At 40.8% G+C, this 23776-nt stretch overlaps 2 protein-coding genes across 4 annotated transcripts in view; both read right to left on the bottom strand.

Moving 5' to 3' along the window:
* Window positions 1-1522: 1522 nt before the first annotated feature.
* On the bottom strand, window positions 1523-18668 carry atp10b (ATPase phospholipid transporting 10B). 2 transcript variants are annotated; one of them, XM_075481220.1, is made up of 21 exons: window positions 18149-18668; window positions 15451-15652; window positions 15020-15105; window positions 14612-14718; window positions 13501-13632; window positions 13139-13266; window positions 12730-12982; window positions 11202-11398; window positions 9953-10114; window positions 8960-9476; window positions 8725-8825; window positions 8514-8640; window positions 8241-8425; window positions 5553-5820; window positions 4816-4892; window positions 4598-4723; window positions 4304-4504; window positions 4117-4197; window positions 3504-3608; window positions 3123-3310; window positions 1523-2266 (listed from the first exon to the last, which is right to left on the bottom strand). In XM_075481220.1, the coding sequence occupies exons 1-21, from the start codon at window positions 18556-18558 to the stop codon at window positions 1981-1983; spliced, it is 3939 nt and encodes a 1312-aa protein (XP_075337335.1). In that variant the 5' UTR covers window positions 18559-18668; the 3' UTR covers window positions 1523-1980. The 2 variants fall into 2 exon arrangements, with proteins under 2 accessions (XP_075337335.1, XP_075337334.1); XM_075481219.1 differs by having other exon boundaries at window positions 8514-8825.
* Window positions 18669-20867: 2199 nt separating this feature from the next.
* gabrb2a (gamma-aminobutyric acid type A receptor subunit beta2a) overlaps window positions 20868-23776 on the bottom strand; it is a 33099-nt gene continuing 30190 nt past the window's right edge. For both annotated transcript variants that reach the window (XM_075481217.1, XM_075481218.1), the window contains one exon: window positions 20868-22895. In XM_075481217.1, coding sequence (XP_075337332.1) covers window positions 22539-22895 — 357 coding nt within the window. In that variant the 3' untranslated portion in view covers window positions 20868-22538. The remainder of the gene's footprint in view (window positions 22896-23776) is intronic.

The following is a 23776-nucleotide window of genomic DNA, read 5'->3' as shown; positions in this document are numbered from 1 at the left end:
TCTTTTTTTTTGCATTAAGAAACTGAAAGTAATTAAGTAACTGTTACTCAAATTACATTTTAAATGAAGTAATTTTGTACTTTTACTCAAGTAAATTTTGAGATGGATAATTTTACTTTTACTCTGAGTAGAATTTAGGCAAAGTAAAGATACTTTTACTTAATTACAATTTTTCAGTACTCTTTCCATGTCTGGTCTCTGGTTAAGTTAGTGATTTTCCCAGTATAGGTCGCACCTGCCCTCCAGCTGAGAGAGCTTACCCCGGTTTTATCAGCAGAGATCAAGTGTTTGTAGTTGAGTTGGAACAGGAGGCACGCCTTCAAGTGAAACACAATGGATCTTTTGTGTTCGTGTCTGTTTGTTTTTGCTTCTGCTGGGCCTTTTATGTTTCATCCAGAACTGCAGCATATTTTCATGATGTATTCGGTAACTTAAACATCAGTTAAGGTCAGAGACTTTGTTTAAAGGCTTTAAATGAAATGATAGTGTTTTGAAGTCGGCCTAAAACGTCTACAAATGTTTTTACAGTGACTTGCTCCACTTCTTTTTAAATTCCAAACCGGACTCACTGGTTTAGTTTTTCTCACGCCAGATGTCGCTTTCTTTTTTTCCATTTTTCCATTTGATTTAGCTGTTAACGTTGTGATCTGTGCTTAAAGCTGGTGTGAATCTCACATTGCTGTACTGAAATATCTCAGTGTGAAATTCTTCTTGTGATATGATTGCCATCACCTACTCAGAGTCACATAGAAGCACTGTTAGAGGAGTTTTGTCTTTTTCTTAATATAGATTTACATCGCTGCTGTATTAGAGCTGACAAAGGTTTGCTGTGTTTGTTATATAGGGTCTATGTGCTGCACAGCTGATATTGGTAATTATTGTGATGGGTTTTTTTGTTTACCGTGTGGTAAAATTGGACTTACCGGCCTACCGCATCCAGTGCCATCATATGAGACATTTATACGGCTGTAAAGATTCCTTTTATTTTGTTAATTCCAAGTAAATTGTGACAAGTTCATGTTTTTTTTCCATGTAAGTTCAGCAGTAATGCGCACGCTCAGATTTGCTTCTTTAAAGCTATTGTTTCCTTTATTTATGCTGAATTTAATGATTAATAAAAACTTGTTTACGTGTCTTTAATGTCTGTTATACGATGAAGCAAGATCTAAAGTGTCTGAATGTCTGTTTTCCTGACTTTGTCCTTGTGACCTTTCTGCAGCTCTTTATTTTCAGCTCTAGAGGGCAGCAATGATCCAGATGCAGGGAGCTGGTCGTTATATAAACCGAGCTGCTACTGTATAATGAAGTATGCCCGTGATAACTTAGCCCTTTTCACATGTGGATTCAATGTGCACACCCCATTTCCATAAAAAATCCTCAGACTTTGCGGCTTAGAAGCCTTTTCTTATGAATTTCTTTTGAGTTTACCTTTTTTGCTTGTTTGATGTAGCTGCTCCATCAACACGCACAAACTTGTGAAATGAAAAAAGTGGATTTCAATATATTTCCATGGACATTTTTTTTTAACAGCTTCACATTATATACACAAAACCACTCACAGACTAGCAAATTGAATTAGAAATCTGGGAACCACACAGGATTTGTCTTTATGACTGGGGTAGGTGAGAAGAACACAATAAACAAGCTCAGCATTTTCTGCTGGAGAAGTGCTGCTTTTTGGAAGGGTGGGTGGCATGACTAATTGGGTTACCACTGTGTGCAGAAAACCCATCAGGAATGTAACAAGCTTATGTGTTAGTTTGTTATGAGAAGGGTAAGAGGAAGAGGGCCTACATGCTTTTATCAAGTAGTTTATTGCTAAATTAACTCCAGTCAGAGAGGAGTATTTCTCCCTGATTACATTTGAAAAAAGAAAACATTACTCACGTATCCACTCATGAACCAGTTCATTTATGTACAATTTCCTGAATAAATAATTACTATAGTGCTCTTCTTTTTCTGTCAAGCTGTTTCGGTTTCTCATGTGTGCCTGGGCTTCTGATGGTTCTCAGTCATAACATTCAGTGGGAAATCATTCCTCGTGATATCTGCAGCAGTTAAAGGCTCAGGATAAAAGTCTGGACGGGTCTCCAGGTTTGGAGAGGGTGGGGTATCCAGCTTGGAGCGTTTGACTTGCCCGCCACCTCTGAAGCTCCTCCACTCCTGGATCCACTGGTCTCTTGTAGAGGGGTCCATCCGGTCCAGATGCTTGGCTTGTATGAGCGGAGAGGGGGCGATAGAGTTCCTCAGCACGTGAAACGTGTACCTGGGGGAGAGAGTGTTGCGGTGAAAAAGTAGGCCAGTGAAAAAAATGCGTCTCTTTGATGTAAATCAGCGCATTCCCTCTAAATATCAGCACTTTCAGAAGCATCAGAAACCAAGAGGAAGACAAGTAATGCTGCAGACGATCCTCACAATTTACACTTAGTTAACTGGAATGCATTCGCACCATAACAACCTGCTGATTGATAGTTAATGGTCCGTACTAGCAAAACATACTCCAAGATGCAGATGAATAACATAATGTGTGTGATCTGGTTTACATACGTTGAAAACAGGCTAGAGTAATGGCTTCTGACCAATTTTGGGAAGTATCTACTTATGACCCCTTATCACATATGAGTTTTACTTTTTAAGGCCATCAACAGAAAAGGAAAAACTGTGATAGTGTTATATATACACACATGCATATAGACAGACGTTTGTTCATTAAAACTCAACAAACACTTAGGTTTCTTTTCTTCTATTAGTTTCATTATCATTTGCAGTGGGTTTAGATTTAGGATATTTTTGACGATATTTATGAAGATTTTAAATTTCTCACATTTTGACTGGAATAAATCGATTAAGAAACGAATAATTATCATTTTCTGACACCTTCAGTTCTCATAGGATGTCTTGTCTTTGGACCAATAATACATCCAGTACATTTACTGTACAAGAAGATTAAAGGAGATAGAACATGAGACAAATGGTGTGAGGGATGGAGGTGGGGCACAACAATGTGCTGCTATCATCCTCTGAAAAAAAGTCTGTCGCAATGATGACAAGACCACATTAAAACACTGTTTCCTGCTGGGCTGAAAGAGTGGCAGATACGGGGAGGATGAGACAGCTGATACCTGGGCAGCAGAGCCACCACAGTGGAGATGATGCAGACAAGGTAGAACATGGGGTCGGCCATCTGGCTCTGAAGAATCCAGTACGGATTGGATGGAGGATTACAGGTAACGCAGATGGCACTGTAGGCAAGTGTCACAATGAAATATAAAGCCACACTGCCCAGCATGATGACCCAGTGGACCACCGTCTACAAGACAATCACAAAAACAGCAATTATACATACTGGTGATAATCCAGTTCTTTAAGTTATTTCCTTTTGAGTCCAACTATGAAGTCATATCATTATGAAACACGTTGAAGCTACTCGGCTTCAAAAACATTGACTTGAGGTGTATTGTGATTTTTTTTTTAAAGAAGACATCAATCAGTTCAGTACTCACCCAGGATTTGATCTCTATTGACAGATGCAAGAGGATGGTAAATAAAGAAATTGTGTTCAGTGGAGTTCCAAAGGTGAAAATGTCAACGTCTGAATCCTGGTAAGCCTGAGAAAAATAAAATAGGTTGTCAAGTTTCAGACAAAAAGAAGCTAAAGTGTAACCAGAGCACCAAAAGTTAAAACCCGTTGGCTTCTTTTAAATGAAAAAAGGTGTCTGTAGAGTCAAAATTGACGGTATTGTAGCAGGTTGGGGGAAAAAAACGAGTTTTTCAGCTATTTCAGTTATGCTCTAGCTCAAATTATTCTGTCCATTTATTTCAATGGGATTTTTTTCTTTTCCTCTGATTGATTACTTCAGAAACAGTATTAGGTACGAATCAGAGAACTCACAGCAACTGTCACTAAAATTAACTGGTCGCTTTGGTATTTGAACCACATTTTTACATCAAACAGCACAAGACTAGTAAGCCGAAACCTTTTTTTTCATTCAACAACATATATATTGGGATTGTGATCACAGCAATCTAACCAGTTAATCAGTGAATGATGCACAATCAAGGAAGCCTTTCTGTAGAACCTGTAATTACAGATGGACTATTGAAAGTGTCTCTCACCAAATATGGAATAAAGAAGCAGACCAGACTCTGATAGAAAGCATCCAGTATGGAAATCCAGAACGTTAGAAAATTGTATTCCTAAAGAAAAAACAGAAGTTTAGACACAAAGAAAAAAAAAATACACTTACTATTCACAGTCATTGTTACCGAATCTTTAAGGATGAATTTTTATTTTCTCACTGACCCCTTTACCCTGACCAGTCCTGTACAGTTCAGGAACCCCCAGCAGCACCTCTGCAGAAACGTCTTTGTCCATGATCCCAAACATTATGGGCGGTGCAGAGGTGAAGAAAAGGTTGAAGAAAATGAGCAGCCAGTAGTCGATCATCGTAGTGCCAGTGAATCCGCAGAAGAACTGATACCAGAACAGCAGGTTCACATAGGCCTGAGAAGCACACCAAACTCCAGGTGATTAGATGGTAAACCTGAGCCGCAGCATTTATACAGCAAAGCACTTTGATTCAGATAGAGCACTCACCACATTCTTATAGAAGAAATAAATGATCATGTTGGCCAGTCGAGTGTAGCACCAGTGTCCATGGACCAGGAGGAGTTTTTTCAGGTGTTTGAAGCGAGATATGGCAAAATCACTCGCCATGACCGCCTGCGGATGACAGAGAGGAGTCACTATATGTTCAAGGCTGTGATACGAGGGGTTAAAAACACATCTTCGGCCCTAAAGAAATTAGTTCCAACCTGCATCCCCTCCTGACCGGATATTCCAATGCCAACATCAGCCGCTTGGATCATGTTGACATCGTTTGCACCATCACCTGAAACCAGAGTGTGAGCTTAATCACACATTCACGACCTTGAAGGAGACTCACAGAAATTCTGTTACTATTTAAACATTTGATTAGTTAACTGTGAGTTTAGCCATTGGTTTTTGTGTTAAATTTCCAAAATTGTCAAATTTGGTCAATTCTTGAAAATTGTGTAACTTTAGGCAGATAAATGCCAATTGTACAAGCTTCTGGCTTCTTAGAGCCAATCAAAAAATTTGAAAAACATATTGTTTGAGGTTTTTAGTTATTTTCCTCCCAAGCTTTAATCATCCACTGCTCAAGAAGCATTAATACCCAACTAAGATTTGTTCCTGTTGAACATTCTGCTCTTTGTTTCCTTGCTTAACAACCTGCTGCACAGAAAGGTAATATATTCATTATTGATGTTCTGTTGAAACAAAGCCCAGCATATACATGGACATGCAATGTCGTGAGGTCTCTCAGGGAAACCTCTGAAATCTAAGCTTCTGGGTAAGTCACAATGACTTATTTGTATGACGTTTCTACATTGGATTTTTGCCATGTCCTGATTTTAAAGGCTTTCTTGAATTTTGATGCTTTTGTTTACAGAACCTAGAATAAAAATGGCAGACAAATTAGGGGGATGAGGCAAATAATTCTGAGCTGACATTTATTAGGCTATCTTACCAACAGCAAGTGTCATGACTTTAAGTTTCTCCCTGATCAGTTTCACCACTCTGCTCTTCTGTAAGGGAGTGACTCTACAGCAGAGCACAGAGCGGCAGCGTTTCGCCAGGTCCACGAACCGGTCCTGCAGGTCAGGCGACAGAGCAAGGGCCAGAGTGTGTCCGTCAATCACCAGAGAAATGTTTGGGGTGGTGTCCACATTACGAGGGTCCTCACCGTACCGCCTCACTTCCTCCAGAGTGCAGTCGAGGATGGATGTGCAAGTGAGCTGGAAAACAAGAGACTCTTGTTTGAGGATGATGTCACTGCTTTTCAGGATTTTTAAAAATAGCTGAAACCACAGGTGTAAGAACACATTTTAGTTGTTTTGCAGCCCCTCAGCAGTAAAGACATCTGTTTTTTCTTTACATGACAGTACAGAAAATGTCTTTGGCTTTTACATCGTGGATGAGAAAATAAACCATTTAAAGATATTCTTTTTCTTAAAATTGTTATGCAAAGCAATTACCTTATCGACACATGCTTCATAAAATAAGATAAAAGATACTGTTGGGCTAATGCATTTTAACTTGGTACATTTTTCAAATAAAATAACACTGCTCTGCTGCTGAATCGGGCTCTAGTTCCATTACAGGCATAGTTATTGTTGTGTCGAAATAGCTCCAGACTTAGCCTAATAGAAAGTGTCAATATGAAAAAAAAAAAACAGTTCACTATATTAGATTACTCAGTCCAAAAGAAGCTTTTTACTGGATAATTTCAATTGGATTGAATGACAGTAGTTGTGGGAGTGCATCTCTAGTGGTCATCAAGTTACAGTGGTTGAAAAAATAGTTCATTAAAGGATATTTCCTCTGAGAGTTGAATATTAGACTGGTAATTAGATATGAAAGCATTAGTTATTATGTTAGGGGTATCCGTTCATCATCAGTCACTAGTGTCTCCAAAGGGAGCATGGCTGCCCCGTTGTTTCAGAAATGTTGACGTGTATCGCTCAGAGCTGAAAGGCAATTTTCCTCTATTTGACTCCCAGATGAGTAGACACGGTCAAGTTGTTATGAGGGGTTTGTTACTGTGCTACTAGATCTTTAATGACCTCATAGAGGCAGGCCCCTCACAGGACACCTTGTTTTTCTCAGATGGAAATGTGAGGGTTTGACCTTTAGTTGAAATGTAAAACTGGTCAAAAGGGTTCAGTCATTTTAAATTGGAAGGAAGATAAGCTCACAGTTGAAATCTCCTGAGCACACGCAGAAAAAAAATGAAACACCGCTTGTTCTGGATGACCATTAAAGAGTTTTGAAAGAAGCGGTGCAAAAGATGAGAAATACAAATCACTTTAATCTGTTTGAAAAGGGCAAATCAATGAATAAATAAATACATAAAATAAATAAATATGAGAATAAAAAGATATATGACAAAAAATCTAAACGTATATTAATTTTCAAATTAATTGCACATTTATTTCTGTATATTCATAAATCTATCCATCCATCCATTTTCTGTACCGCTGAATCCATCGGTCGGGTCGCGGGGGGGGGCTGGAGCCTATCCCAGCGGTCAATGGGCGAGAGGCGGGGTACACCCTGGACAGGCCGCCAGTTCATGAATCTATATAATTAATTTATGTATTATAATTCTTTACATTTTTCTGAATCTATTTGTTTCTTATCTCAAATTTCCCTTATCTTTTTTGCTCTTTATCATTTTAAATTTAGTTTTTTCTTTTCCCTCAAGTGTTTGCTCTGAGCCCAAAGTGGCTTTTTAATAGTTTTTTGATAAATAACTTTAGTATTTTGTTTCATAACACTTAAAGATAAAATTTGCTTTGTACTTGTTGAACAATGTATGTACATGGATTAGAAAATTGAACCGAATCCATATCAAAACAAATAAATCTAGAATTGATCACTTGATCTAATCTGTGTTCCATTAACGCTATCATCAAGCTTGTGTTTTTCCTTTTTCTTTCTCATAGCAGGTATCCCTGGCCTTGAGATTTTGTGTTTGTTTCTGTCACTGTCCTCTTCCTCCCAACTCCACGAAACAGATGGTCACCCTCCCCGAGCCTGTTTCTGCTGGGGTCACTTCCTGTTAAAAGGGAACTTTTCCTTTCCACCGTCACTGACTGCCCTGTACGTAGTTAAATTAGTATTTTATAAATACGATTACACTGTATTGGACTGAACTGAATACAACTTGGATTGAATTTGACTATATCTAATTGGATTTAATTGGGCTGTACATCTTTCTCACTAAAGTTCCCTGAAGTGATTACTATCGTTAATTGACGCTATATAAATAAACCTAATTGAATTACACTGGATTTAATTTAATTATTCATAAGATGATGAGTGGAGCTGAATGACTCTCCTGCTCCTAAAAAAACACAATCATTATGAATATATTTTTAAGTTTCTAAATCGTCCATCGTCATGCAGCAAAAAATATGTGAAGCCTTTTCTTGGGAAACCAAAGCATCTGCTCAGCGGTAAGTCTGTGTTAATGTTAACCCAAGCTAAAGCTATGTCAGCTTCAGCTAAATAATATGAAGACATAAGAATGAAAATGAAGAAGTGAAAATTCAGCATTGTCACCTTAATGTTTGTTATTTTCTGAAAAATAAAAAAATAGCAAATCTTTAATCAAACAACCAATGCTGAGTGAGGCAGCCAGCAGCCTCCTCACCTTGTTTTTGCAGCTCATGTTAATCACCAGGTCTTCCTCTTCCAGTAGCCTGCAGGCATAGCCAATGTTGACAGCTGTCTCTGGCTTGTCACCTGTCAGCACCCACACCTGGATCCCTGCCTCCCGCAGTGCCACGATGGTGTCTGGGACGCTTTCCTGCAGACGATCCTCAATGCCTGTTGCCCCTGCAGAAGCACATACATCCTCAGACAGGCATCATTGACACAGATATGCCTTTCAAGAGTTGCGAATGATCGAGCTGATGTGTGTTACCGAGCAGAGTGAGGTTTGTCTCCAGCTGCACAGCAGTGTTCATGATGAGCTCCTCTCTGTTATCGATAGCAGCCAGAGCTTTCTTTCTGTCCACTAACCAGCTTTCATACACTTTGTCAGTCACAACCTGCAAGACAAGGAGAAAAGATGAGGCTGTGCTCTTATCCAGCATGAAAACAACGCCGATAGGTATTATTTGATGATTTTGTACCTTCTTTGTGATGCACAGTGTTCGGAGGCCGTCTTTAGCATAGCAGTCAAGATGATACTGAGAATCAGCGGCTATGTTTTTCTGACTGCCACTGAGGTGCTCTGGAGATAATAAATAATGAAATGCATATGTGTTCATATTGTGTAACATTGAATTATGACATTATTCACATTATTACCTATCATAGACTAATCAATGTAAATAATTAAATAAATGCATTGCAAATCTTTTCTACCTGCATATGGTGTTCCAAGTAGCTCCATGATGGCGTAGTCTGCGCCCTTAGTGTACAGCACAAACTCTTTGGTGACTGGATGTCGCACTAAAACAGACATTCTCTTCCTGTTGGAGTCAAAGGTCAAGGTGTCCAGCACCTCGAACACCAAGTTATCCCCAGACGGGAGCCTCACTGTCACACTGTCAGGGGTGCGAGCCAGCAGGGTGAAGCCATATGCTCTGGCTGCGTACACCAAGGCGGCCTCGTCTGGACTCTCCGCCTCATAGCACAGATCATCCGAGGCTGCTGAATGCCCGTCGCACTGGGACGTAGTGTGGGGCGAACCAATTTCATGTCCCTTGGTGTCAACAGTTCTCTCCATATTTACAGAATGTATAACTTGGTCCTCTGAGAGTGAGCGGTTCCTCTTGGACTTGCGCTGGCAGGAAGCAAGAATGTTGCCAGCTTTTTTCACCAGATTGGACAAACTATCCAAAGGGTTATTCGTCTGGCAGGAGCGTGGAGACACACTCGCCTGAAAAGATGTAAACGTGCAATCCTTAATGAAGAAATTTTGCCATATTTAATCAGGCGCCAAACCCCTCAGTTATGATTTTTTCATTTATTCACACCCTGTCCTTTTTTTGTACATTTACCTTTAATCACAAACTCAAGGGGGGGAAATAGATTTCTGCCATTTGCCAGACTTCAGGACAGCACAGTTGGGAACAAGCTTACCCTGATTGTCCCTGCAAATATTCCACTACTATGTGGCAAATTTAGTAAAGTGATAAAGACGAAGTTAAATTGATTGGATAAAAGCTAACTTTTAGAGCTGTAGAAATCATAAGAATTAGTCTTAAAACAACTAATCCTTCATATTTTCTTAACTAAAAAAGGACTGTTTTAAATGTTTGAGGTTTAGGATACTAGAAGTTTAAAGAGGACAGATCTTTCATACAATTTTTCTCCTCCATCTCTGTTTTCCATTCACAGTTGTAGTAAACTCACCCTCCTTCTCTGAGCTGTTGCCATGGAAACCACCACTGTGTTGCAAATTGCAAGAGCCACAAAGAAGTCCAGGTAAGGATCCATCTTTCGGCCGCTGCTGCCGCTGCTCTCTGCCCTGCTAATCTGCTGAAGCAGCTTCTTGTCTGGAATCACCTCAGTTTCCTGGTGGAGTAAAAGTTAATCAGTTTGTTAATTAAATACAGAATGTGTGTTGATAAACTGCGTCTCGCTTACATTCAGTTTTTTACTAATTTGGCTTGAGGGGATCAGAGCAAGTTTTTGGCTTTCAAACTTTCCGTCCTGTTTTATTTGCCCATTTATCAGGAAGGATTACATGGACAGGATGAGGGGAAGGAAGTATACAGTCATGCAGCCATTCTGCTCTGCTAGAGACCCAGCATGAGGAGGAGTAAAAATGGACGGATTTTTCCTGTCTCAGCCTGTATCTCCAGGCTCCTGCTCTTTGCCCTATGGACAAAAATAGGCATAAAGATACTGTACTCTATAAACAGTGGTGTGAAATCTATATTGCACGTTTACAGTTGATGTAACATCAGTGGTCAGTGCCAAATAGTACTCAGTGTGACCATATGTCCCATCAAAGACACAGGAGCAACGCTGTGCCAAAATTAATGTGCTCATCATTGAAACCTGGCAGCTCAGCCATCTGCAGCAGGGAGTGGGACAACGAGGCCTTTTTAAACCCAGGGATGGGTCACATTTAAGTAAATAAAATGGCAGTTTTGGGTTTTCTTTGTGTGGTATCAGATCTGAAATAGGTTTGAGGAGGGACATCCTTGTTTAAAACTCAAACAAGGATGACACAGATTTGAATTTCAAATCCTAAAAACTACTGAACATTCAAAAGAAGAAAGATTGGCTGATATAAGCTTGCAGCTGCTCCAACCAAAATCAGCCTGTGATGCATTTTGTCAAATGTAGTTAGCTTTTGGCTACACTGGCTGTCCTTTTTGGGACGTGTCCTGCCTCATCTTCACTACATGTTGGGATAGGACCTAATTGTAAAGGAAGGAAATTATGATTAGTCGAGACTAATAAGACAAGAAACTGGAGCAGCCATCCCATCCCCCCATGTTGGGTTTGTTTGTGACACTATTCGAGTTAACTATATGAAAGCGCTGTGATATTTTGTTTAAAGTCATTTATTTGTGCTCCTATCCAGTTAGGATATCAAGACGGCCCCATTATAAATTCAGTATCTTTATAACTAACCGAGTAATCATCTTACCAGTGGACTACTAAAGGCCATATTACTCTGAACATTTCCTGCCACACTGCTCTTTCGCCGGCTGCCACGGCGTTGTGTGTCTACGGGGTTGGTGTCCTCAGCGTCGAGGGACCAACCGGTCCGTTGGGCGCGTGGATGTTGGTTGAAGATAACCTCTTCCTCTGACTCTGGCTCATCAAGGACAGCTAGGCGGATGGCTGCAAACCCGATAAACCACACCGATATATAAATCTCAGTGACAGTGACAACAAAATTGGTGCATATTTCTACATGACGATGCCACACCACATACTGCATTTATTACAGCAGCATGGTTTCGTAGTAGAGTCCAGGTGCTGGACTGGCCTGCCTGCAATGACGACCTTTCACCCACAGCAAACATTTGGTGCATCATGAAAAGCAAAACATGTCAACGAAAAAGCCCGGAACGTTGAGCTACTAGAATCTTATATCAGACAAAAATGGGATAACATTCCTGTCCAAAAGGTCCAACCTCTGGTCTTCTAGGTTTCCAGATGTAAATAGAAGAGGGGATTATATACAGTTGGCTCTGTCCCAACATTTCTTTTTAAAATGGGTAATATTAAAGAAAAGCAAGTTTGGCAATGGGCTGCACGGTGGTGTGGTGGTTAGCACTGTCGCCTCACAGCAAGAAGATTCCAGGTTCAACTCACAGCTGGGGCCTTTCTGTGTGGAGTTTGCATGTTCTCCCCGTGTATGCGTGGGTTCTCTCTGGGTACTCTGGCTTCCTCCCACCATCCAAAAACATGCCTGTTAGGTTAATTGGTGTCTCTAAAATTGTCCTTAGGAGTGAGCGTGTGTGGTCGTTTGTCTCTATGTGGCCCTGTGATGGACTAGCGGCCTGTCCAGGGTGTACCCTGCCTCTCGCCTGATGACCGCTGGGATAGGCTCCTGCGACCCGACCGACGGATTCAGCATGTATAGAAAATGGATGGAAGTTTGGCAACTTTTTTGCACTTCAAGTGTGAGTGAGACACCATTAGTGTCACCATGTGCAGCAAATTGACACTGAAGTGATAAACTGGCAGATGGACTCACATTATGATCATGCAAGCAACACTGGTGATCAAGCTGCCAGTAAACTGTGGAATGAATATATAACTTAATAACTATTCATGTAACGTTTTAAATGGAGGGTGCAGTTCAGGTGAGTATAAACCAATGAAGAGATGCTCATTACCTACTCGATAGTATGTGTTCATGTAGTAGTAGAGGACTGTGTAAAGAAGCGTGACAAATTGTGAAGTGATGAGTTAATGAGTCATCACTAGTTTAGTGCTGCTCAGTGACTGGTTCAGTGTTAATCAAGAATTCAAGAAGGTGGTCAGTATGTCAACTGACAGAAATGTTTGGACTACTAATTTTTTTAACATCCTTTTTATCATCCTTTTTTAACTTGAATTACTCAAAAAATACTCATGAAACAGAAATATAAATTCCTTCATGTAAGGGTCAGGCATAAAAACCTTTTAAGGTGTATAAATAATGTCTCGTTACTGAGACTTACCGTTCTCTTTGTGTGGATACTCAGTACCCATGATGGAGCATCGGCGAAACACCATCTTATTCTCAGTGAGAGTGCCTGTCTTGTCTGAGAAGATGTATTCAATCTGTCCCAGGTCTTCTGTGATGTTCAGAGCCTTACACTGCATGCGGCTGTCTGTCTCCTCATCATACAGGTCCCTGTCATTGGTGAGGAAGAAGATCTGACCAATCTTGACCAGTTCAATGGACACGTAGAGAGCGATAGGAATGAGGATCTGGAGAGACAGGGAGAAGAGAGGAAAAAGGTGAAAAGGTAAAAAAGAGGGAAACAAAAGGAAAGAAGATGAGACAGGAGTTGAGAAGATTGATTTAATCACTCCAAAATGAATACGAACACCCTTGAGACAGTTGCAATACTCTCTGTTAGGCACCTGCAGCAGGATGATCATGGTGAAGAACATGTAGAAACTAGCCAGACTTGGACTGTCCAGGTGACCATTGCTGTCTGGGACCAGGTAAGGAGGCACGCCAGTCAGCGCCTGCAGCCAGAAGAAGTGACCTGGGAGTATCAAGACAGCGGGATTATCACACTGAGTGTCAAGCAAACAGGACTGTTATTTTTGGCACCACACTTTACTGTCTATCTGTTTCCTCATTCTTCTTTTAGCATGTCTTTGGGCCTGTGGCCAAACTAAGTCTTTTTTTACATTGGAAATCTCATGTTCCATCATGAATGGAAATGAGTCAGTCTGTGTAGTGACTCTCTGTTTGAGTGATGTAATTCCTTACTGACCTAGTGCTCCGATGAGGCACATGGTGAAGAGGAGAATGACGCAGAAGAAGACGTCAATGTTTAGCTTCCGCTCTAGTTTGCTGCGTTTGTATCTCGACCCGCTGTTGTTGAGCATGGACTTGGTTTCATGGCCTCAAAGGTTGAAGAAAAAGTGGTTGATTAAGTTACTCCACACTGTCACACAAGTAAATCAAGATCATATCTTAAAATATACGTGCTGATTCTGGGTCAATTAATACAAGGATAAATATAGCTGTTACAACTTGGGAGACTTTGATCATAACCTGTGTAATTAAGCCTGGGAATTTGGAGTTTCTTATCGCTTTAACAGAAGTTAGCATGTGTGATAAAACACATACAAGTGTTAAGGACAGGTTTTTTAAATAAATGCAAAACTAATGATATTATCATCTGCTTCAGCTGTTTTTTGTATTTCATTGATGATGATAAATATCTAGAACTTGCTAAATATCATGTTAATGCTGACAATATTACCACGATAGCCTTCTAGCATTAGCAGCATGCATCAAAGTAAAAAGCAAAGCTTACATAGCTGATGTGACTTAAAAGATTCATATAGAGCCTAAATTTTATTTCTACACCAACTGTCTGGCTGGAGACTTTAAAGAAAGGAATACAACTATAAAGTTGCATAAATACACATGTTAAATATGTGTATTTATGTCATTTTAACTGGTTGTTTTTATTATGCCTCTATTTACCTTCTGCCTGGGACGCTTTGTTTTAGCTCCTGTTTTTAAAACCCCTTGTTCTGAAAGGTCCAGTATACTTTAATCTGTAACTGCCCCCCCATTCTCTAAGGTTTGCCTTTGCAGCCATTACAGTGGCATTTTGCAGATGTGTTACGTACACGGTGAGGTTAATGAATGAATGAATGAAGGTAGAGGAGGCTGGACTTCAAATGAGGCATTTCAAACAGTTAAGTAGCAGAATTACTCACTTTGGGCTTTATAACTTTGCAGATCTTCAACAGAAATAAACAGCCATAAAGCAAATTAAATTAAGGTAAAAAAAAAAAAATGAAATAAAATGCATCACGTGTACTATTTAATAGCTCAAGGTTAAACCAGTGAACCAGCTGGGAAAATACCTGCATACACCACAAAGCCAACAGTATGGTCTGTGTTTCTCACTGTGCAGCCTCGCAGCAGCAGACTCTCAATCCCAGCGCCCAGCTTCTCCTTATCAGGTTTCTCTCTGCAGCAGGAGAAAGTGAGAAACCTTTACTGTCAGATCTTGTTAGATGTTTATTATTGCTTACATATTCTCCATTAGCATTTCTCCTGCTTTATGGCCAAAGCTGGACAGCAAGGGCAGACCGCCCGTAAGAGCTGTGGTGCCTGAGGAAATCGATTATAGTCTATTACAGCGCCAATAATGCATCTGCAAGCATCAGAATGTCCAGCGAGTGGGTTGCAATTAGTTTTGCTCGGCTGCTCCGAAAAGCTCTGGGGAATTGTTTTGGGGAATTCATGTGAGCTGTGTGTTTGATACTTACACATAACACTTAAAATGATTCAGATTGTTGTTGGGCTTTTCACACACCACGATGCTACTGAAGCTCTCAGGTTCAAATTCCGGCGTCTTGCAAATGAGAGGAGACATGATGACCACATTAGTGTATGAATGGAAAATTTTTACATGCAACTTAACCTGTACTACAAGAATGACATGAAAACAACTGTCATCAAGACCAACAGGTATGTTTTACTTCCTGTTATCATTCACTCTGACACATAATAATAACCTTGAGTTACTGTTAACAATGTCGAGACATGTCAGTTGTGTTCTGTTAAAGAGAATTAAATGTCAAACGTGAGGAAGAGGAGGAGAGGGAGAGAGGTGCGGCAGGACAAGAGGAAAAGATGAGAGAAACCTCAGAGGACATAAAAAAAACAAAAAAACAAAGGATTTCCCTCTATCCCTCACCTCACTGAGTCCAGACACAACCGTCCTCTGCTTCAGGTTGGTCTCTCCATCCAGGTTGGCTGTCTCTATGAGGCACACACATTTGGGGTCTGGTGTATGGAGGAGAAGGAGGTCTGCAGGGACGATCTCATTGCAAACAACCTTCACAAAATCTCCCACTCGCACATCCTTCCACCTTCTCTCCATAAACTGCTTCTCCTTGCTGCAGTCAGAGATGACAGACATCAACAACCTCTCCAATGGGTGCTTTTTAAATTTAGTTTGTATGGCAAAGAGTTCATATTTAGCAACTGCGAAATTTGCATCATGGTTGCGTCAGGCTTGTTCAGTGCAACAGATAAACTTTATGTTTGTGAAGTAAAGCAAATCATTGGACCTGCTTCTGATATAAACAGCACAAGCTAACAAAAAAAAATCCATACTGTCATTTTTGAATAGTTGCCCAGATTAGTTTGTTCTCTTTTAGAATAAGGACTGAGAAACCAAAGTGAACTTTACGAGTCTGTTCCCAGACCTCCCGTGGAGCTTAGTGCATCACAGTTAGAACCTGCACGTCAAGCTGGCTCACCATCAGTGACACTGAGCTGCAGGTATGCTGCCCTGCATGTGGGACCTGATCGGGTAGCTGCTGCTTAACACCACACCTCACTCCAAACAAAGCCCGGAGGGGAGGTTTATGTATTTTTTGTACGTTGTATTTAAAAACAAAAATATCCATTAAAAAGAGAGGAAAAAATCCTAGGTCCAGGCACTTCAGTTGATTTAAAAAGTCCAAAACAATCTTTATTAGGTGGGCTAGTACATTAAAAATCACCAACGCGTATCGGCTCTAAGGCCTTCATCAGGGTGTGTGTTACAGAGGCAAACAAGTACCTAAAAATATCCATTGACATAGATACTGTTGTGGTGAAATGTATGTTCTCACATAGCATAGAATGTTTTACATCCGGAACATTTTCGAAATCAATCAAAACCGTTTTAAAAGTTCAACTTTTGGGAACTTAATGCTTATTTGCTTTCTTGCTCTTCATGCTCTGAAAACCAAATATGAAGCTGGTGCCAGAAAACTGGAAAAGGAGAAAAACACTGTCTGAATGTGACAAATGGATTTTTGGTTTTGAAAAAAGCTTCTAAATAATACGTTTCCTTTCTTTCTATTGAAGAAAAATATCTAAGTTTCACTGGGCTGTGCTTCTAAGTAGCAATTTGAGTCATGTTACCTGTTTCCTGGTTTCCAGTCAATTGAAGCAACAAATAAAAAGTACCGGAAACAGTATCTACACGAATGTACAATTCCATTTCAGGAAATTTTTGTCCGCAACTGATTAAGGTTCTTTCATTCATTTAACTACCCGTTGTCTTAGTGATAAAAACTTGCAATGAGTAGTATTTAACAGAAAGTACTCAAAGAGAAAGTGACACTTTACATCAGTATTGTGTTTAATAGATGCCAGGGATGACATTTGTGCAATGAGTAGATGATGTTACGCATTTTAAACAACACAAACAAGAAAGAAGAAAGGCCTTGAGGTGTGGTGACTGGTTTTTTAGTTTCCACTATGAGCAGACAATAAAACTTGGCATGCTTAACAATACATGAACAGGACTTTGCATTCAAACAGCATGATTAACAGCTGATGTGTTTGAGCGTAAGTGGATTGACAAGTGTTTGATGTAGAGATGAGATAACAAGAATGTCCCAAAAGATAAGGCATGACATGCTCCAATACATTGGTATTGGAGCGCACAGACCTCTGTGAAAACAAAAGGGGTGATGGGAAATACAAACGTGCACCTGAGAAGGTCTGATGAATTAACGCCAAATCCCTCTCAACCGACTGCATTCCATGTGGGCCTTTACATGTAAGACAGAGCTTTATTCTCGAGCTTCTTCAGGAGCTATTTGGATACCTCAGAGAAATGACAGCCATCTAATTTTGTTTGAATCTTTACAGGCCCAAAATGAAGGTTTACCATCCCTGCCCAGTGAGAAATGAGAAACACGCAGCAACCTGGTTGACGTGACTTAACAGCTGTATGTGATAGCGTGAAGCAGAGGCGACTAGTGTCTGCCAACAGGCCGTCGAGCTCTCTGAAGTGTTCAAAATGCTGCGCTGAGAGAGTCCACAATTTAGGCCACCCGGACCCTATTGCCCCATACAGAAACATATTTCTACATTTATAAACACACCTTAGCTGTACGCTTTTACCCCTCCCTCTGAGGCTTCCTAGCCTACCGGTTAACAACAGAAAAGGGGAGAAAAATGATGATGATGTATTCGTCCTCCTTTGTGAATTGTTCATTTTTTAACCAGTAATTCAAAAATATATAACTGCTAACCTTACTGTCTTTGCTGACGCAAAAGCCAGTGTAGGATTTAATCAAATGTGAACAACGTGATGTTGAGAGATATTGTTGTGAGGTTCTTCAGAGGAGGAATGATCTCCCACTCATCTTCTCTTTTTTAAAATAGAACATTCTTATAGGGTACTGAAAGGCAGAGGAGGTAAAAGACACACACACACGCGTAGTACACAATCTCACAGATCTACATACTCACACAGCGGAAAGATAAGAATCACAAACAGATATGTAGGTACTTTTAACTATTATAGTTTACACCACCACCACATGATGAATGAACAGCACAGCAAACTGTGTCTGTTTTCGGGACAGAGAAATCTCCTGGTCAAGTACCTGCTGTAGATGTAACATGGTGTATTGTTGAGCTTCCTGTCCGACTGGTACCTCCTGAAGTCCTCCCATGCGTCCTTCAGGGCCGTCAGAAACAAGATGATACAGATTGGGATTAGAGCCACCTCGGGCTGGAAGGCATTCACCACGGGGATGAAGTTCAGAATAGCCAGTCCCACAAAGTAGATGTTGGCCAAACGGTGAAACTGTTCAAAAAGATTCATGGGGATGAACAACAGAGGTGTGTATTTGGTGGTTTTGATGGCATTTGAAAGGAAGAAACGATTGGGTTGCTTCCACTTCTCCAGTCCCTCATAAGGCAGATTGGACACCAAGTTTCGGAGGTCCCTCTCCCGTGCCCTCTGACCTCGCAATGCATCCCTCACCAGGGCCAGAGGGCTCCTCCACGTCATGGCTCTCTCGTCTGGTTGCCTTTCTCTTTTTCTCACCAACTTCTCATCTTTGCTAAAGTTAAAGAGACTCTCCAATGGACCATTCTCTCCCGCAGTGACTCCCTGTGAGTGTGTGAGGCATGTGTTAAAGTAAGTGACAGCACACCTTCTTTAAATCCGCCTCTTGCAATGACAGGTGTGTTTGCATTCCTTGCGCTGAAGCTGTTAGGGGAAATAAGCCATCTAATTGTGCTCGGAAATGTAGCAGCAAGTGTTGAGGTGACTCAGCACTTGAGATTATTTTAATGAAACTCTCACTTTATATTGCAGCATGGCGAGTCAGTAGTTCAGTAGTCTGTACTGTTTTATAGAAAACAGAAACACTCATACATATTTGAAAAACACAGCTGTGACAGCACATATAGGACAAAGCCTCAAAATGAGATGTCGGTCTAATATGGAGGAGAAAAATTGGTGCAGTGGATCATTAAGAGATTTGAACTGACAGCCGAACACTGAGCAGACTGCTCAGGGCAAACATACATGAGGAGTCAGTGTGAAAACAGGTGGGGAATGCAGACCACAGTGTTCAGACGTGATTTGTTGTTAGTAAGACTGAAAAGATCAATAATAAAATGCTTTATTGGTGCATGCAAGGAAAGACCTCTGTTCGCTTATGTATTTTTCCAGGATGTTCAAGGCTTAGCGTAATTTGTGTGTTGAGACTTGAGATTTGATCACACCGATTTACAAACTGGGTGAATATGTTTACAGGTATGTGTGTGAAACTGTTTGATGGGCAACAAAAAAGCAGCTTCTTGCACAGATGGCATTCATGTAGGAGGCTTTCCACTTCCTCATGTTGACATTGTTGTCTTTTCCACAGCATGAACTGGCAGCTGATTTATTATAATCAATCAAAGATTGTAATATTTCTTGTTTAATACGTGGACAGATGACGCAGAAGGGCTCTTCTCTCCCTGGCAGCTTAACGTGTTTTTCCGTCACATACGTGTGTAACAGGGGAGTGGCGTGATGCAAGTCTGTCAGACTCACCCTCTCACCCATCCCAGTCAGCTCTGGTGGAGTTTGGCTTGGTTGGCTTGCCAACTTCCCAGTGGCACAGCTGTGACTCCACACATACACTAACAAAACACACTCTTGGAACTTAAACACACTCATACACATGACTTCACAGAGCTGAGGTCTGTGCATTGCTAATTACGCCAGTGACACGGAAACACTACAAAGCAGGAAGCATCTGCCTCCCCTCCCCTTTTTAGATGTCAACACTAATGCCCCTTTTGAGAAGAGGAAGAGAAAGAAAAAAAAGGCCAATTTAGCCCAAACCATCTGTCTACTGTACTGAGGTAATACATCTGTTATGTTGTGGTGCGCAGCTGATTTTTACCATTGCATGAAAGAACAAGGTTACACGTCACATTACATCAGTTTTCACACCAATTTGCCTTTTTAGGTAGTTTTGGAAGCATCACACAAACACACACACACAACAATCTGTAGCTTTAAAACACTCAAACATGAGCAGTCAATCTGGGCTCTATGTTCACCCGCCCTTCCTGTGTTTCTAAGGTTTTTCTATATGAGCCTTACAACATTCATACAGTTTCAGATGTTTTGCCAGTTAATATCTCATTGTGCTCTTCTGGTCCCCTTGGTTACAAATCAAACATTAGATTCACATTAGTTCCTGCTGGAGAAAAAAAAATCACATTCTAAATATTGAATATTCTGTGTTTTGCACCATCAAATATTCACAAGCATCCATTTACGTGGCCAGGTCAGGAAGCGAGTGCAGCGCAGAGTGGAGTCAGTTTGCAGAGTGAGGGGAGGATGCAGTTAGAGGCTGAGGCATGGATGGATGCACGGATGGATCCCTCTTTGTAATTTTCTTTCACTCCCTACCCTTTTTTTGTTGTTGTTGTTGAAACAGGCGCTCTGGCCCCTGCAGCCCAAAGTCAGGTCCAAAGAGTGCCTCTGTATCTATGGCTCTCTGCGTTAATGTCCCCTGAGGCTGGGGGTCGAGCTCAGCCCTGCTCAAAGCCCAGCCAATTCCTCAGCCCAGACCACCACTGTCGCCTCTCGCTCCAGCTCCTCTGCCTCTCCATCCATTACGCAGCCAATAGTCCCCAGCTGCAGCGCTTACATCTCTGTTCACCCCTGCATTTGCCTCTTTCGCTTGCCTACTCATTCCTCGTGTCAAGCTTAGTTGTTCACTCGCTCATTCAGACACTCAATCACCCATCTACCTCACGTTCACACAGGAAACATAAAACTGCCACCCATTTATTCTTTTGTTAATGTGATAGACTGAATTGATTTTTAATTTAATTTAGATACATCTTCATAATAGCTGACAATCATTACACAAGATATTTACAGTCAATATGAAATATTACAATTGGAATTTACAGAAACTTTGTACAAAATATGCCTGACTTCGATGCCTGGATACTGGGGTCCTTGTGAAGTCGTTTCTTGAGATCAAAACGTTGACCCAAAAGTCACTGGTGTCTGGAAGTGCTTTAGTTTCAGCAAGTAGATGCTTTCAGAGTCCATTAAAAAAAAAAAAAAAGAGAGAGAGAGAAAAGTCCCAAAGGTACAGTCAGCAAAGTTGTGAATTGTGTTTTATTCTTCCTTAGTTAAATCATTCTTTTCTTTTTTTTTCCGACTGAATGGAACATTTGAGCTGTATTTAAACTGCAAAAACAACAACAAAGACCCATTTAAATAGAATAAATCCATAGTATTTACACGATAATGTGACCATTGATTTATAAAAATGAATCATCTCTTTTTCTTTAAATATGATTTATGTTTATCTACAGTTTTCCAAAACATAAACCTAATCACAATGGAACGCATCATACTTCTATCATTCGACTCTACTGATAATGATGATTGTGGATTGCCATATTTATGCAGCAACTCTGGTTGCAATGAAACTCAGCTCGGCAGGAAAGTTCTTACACCAGCTTCCGTTGCGTTAAAACCGTTCTCAGCCTCCGAAGCTCCTTACATGATGGCAAAAAAGTACAGAGTCAAAAGTACTCTTTAAACAAAGAAAAAGCACACACGGTTAAATGGACTTAATTCTGTCAGCACGGCAAAAGCAAATCATAAACTCGGCCAAAGCATTGGTTCCACAGTTCTGCTCTTTCACCAGATAATATGGGACCTTTAATAAGTGGTGACCGGGTTTTCTGGCATCATTAAAACCCCACACTGACGTGCAGAGAAGACAGCGCCCCCTGCTGTCCACCTGCTGCCATCCAGTGACGATCAAACCATCCACCCAGGTGGGCCGTTCTAAGCCAAAGCTACAAACTTTAAATGACAGAAAACTCTCAACTAGTAAAACTAAAAGGCTTTGTGGTTCATCATCATCATGACTGAGATGCAAATGAAATAAAACAGAAGCATGCTTTTAAAGGATGTTTTGATACACAGTAATTATAGGAAAATAGACTATCAAGGATGACTCCTTTAAAATCATTTATAAAGCTTTCCTGGATGCAGACAGCTCGGCTACGAAGTAAATAGATACTAAACAAAAAGAAATTCTTAAAATATATGCAAACACAAGCATAAATATTTGATCCACAGAGAGTAAGCTACGAATGACAAATATTAGTGATATACTGAAATTCTGGAACAGGCACCATTACTGTCTTTTTAAAACTCACTCCTCTTTTTCGAGTGCTTGTCAGTCGTTTTAAGGTGTTTCCCAAATCCTAAAAGAGTCACTGCTGACTGAAGTGGGTGCTGCTGCAGTCCATCTAAAAGTCTTTGCATTCTCCTCACGTTGTCTAAAACGGACCAGCTAAAAAAAGTCAGCGCACTGTTTTCAACTCACATTCTCGCTCTCGCATCATCTCTCTTTCGTGATTTCTCCCCCTAAAACCCCTCTCTCCCTCCCCACCCCTTCTTCTGCTTCTTCGCATGCATGCCGGGAACCCGGCCACCGGACTCCCCCATGTTTAATGGACGTAGTAGAGCCAGTACACCACGTTGAAGAAGGAGAAGACAGTGGGGAAGATCATCCTGGACCACTTATCGATAGAGTTCACGTCGGAGAGGTCTGGGATGTTCACCTTGAGCTGGGAGGCCCGTCTCCTTAGGCGCGACTTCTTCTGGGCGTGGCGCTCCAAGGCGCTGTGGCCATAGTTCTGGCGGGCCATGGCTGCCCTGCGGTACTGCAGTGTTGAGCTGTCATAGGCGAGCATGGTGTTGCGGGGGTCTCCGGGTGCTCCCAGGCCCCGGGACAAATCCCCAGCACCACCCATCTCATTCTTCATCTCCATGGCACTGAACAGGATGTTGTCATCGGGGGTCATCTGTGTGAAGGTGCAAAAAACACGAGGAGCCATGAGAAGTTACTGCCAAAGGGAGAGTGTTTTAAAATAATTCTGAGAAAATTATGAATCAGAGCAAATATTGCTGTAATGATATTTAAGCGATTCAGTGTGTAAAAATACTGATGAGGTGCTAAAATGGGTAATGCAAATGAGTCAAAAACGATGCTACTTACAGTGAAGACCAATTCTAAGCACTGTCAAAGCACTGAATACATTATTGATGATCTGTCAGTCAATATCTGAGTGATAATACAACCACAACACTATGAGAAAACACTCCTGAAGGAGCACAATGCACTCCAGAAACTAATTCTCATGGAGAAACCTTAATTGTCATCTCAGAATTTCAACCAGCGTGTGGTTAAAATTCTGCCGATACACAAGACAAACTCAATAGAAAACTCATAAAAATAGAAATAAAATAAGAGAAAAAAGCAAAGTATAAAAAAAATATGACAGGAGAAGGTTGAGAGAAATTGTAAGAACTCTGTAAAGATGGAGGAGTGGCTAAAAGGTTCGGGGCAGGTCGGGAGAGACGTTGTGGAAAGTGAATTCAGATCAACATTTCTTCATCCATAGCCTGACTTCTGAGGAAAAACATCCCTAAAACTCAATCCCTTCCTGCTGCATAAGTCAGCTTGATGTATTCTGTTGTTTTTTTTCTCTAACTCACTTTGAAGCAAAGCCACTCAGTCGGTGCTATTCATCAAACTCCAAATGATTTCTTTCTCTTATCTGACGATTCCTTTTTTTTTTTCTACAGTTGCTTCACATAGTTTTACGAGATTTATCAATTGCCTCAGAGATCGTACAGTATTTGTATCTTAATGATATTATCTTAAGAGAAGCTACGGTTGTTT

The sequence above is a fragment of the Odontesthes bonariensis genome, chromosome 13 (genome assembly GCF_027942865.1).
Source record: "Odontesthes bonariensis isolate fOdoBon6 chromosome 13, fOdoBon6.hap1, whole genome shotgun sequence".
In the NCBI taxonomy this organism is placed as follows: domain Eukaryota; kingdom Metazoa; phylum Chordata; class Actinopteri; order Atheriniformes; family Atherinopsidae; genus Odontesthes; species Odontesthes bonariensis.
Note: the sequence above shows the minus strand (reverse complement) of the source record. Positions and strands in the feature narration are given on the sequence as shown.

Excerpts from the sequence above, each read along its gene's own strand:
- atp10b (XM_075481219.1), bottom strand. The coding sequence starts at position 18,558 with ATGACGTGGAGGAGCCCTCTGGCCCTGGTGAGGGATGCATTGCGAGGT. Across the intron at positions 13,633-14,611 it reads TGGCTTTGTGGTGTATGCAG|GCCATGAAACCAAGTCCATG; the intron begins GTATTTTCCCAG and ends TCAACCTTTGAG. Across the intron at positions 4,198-4,303 it reads GGACTGGTCAGGGTAAAGGG|GAATACAATTTTCTAACGTT; the intron begins GTCAGTGAGAAA and ends TTTTTTCTTTAG.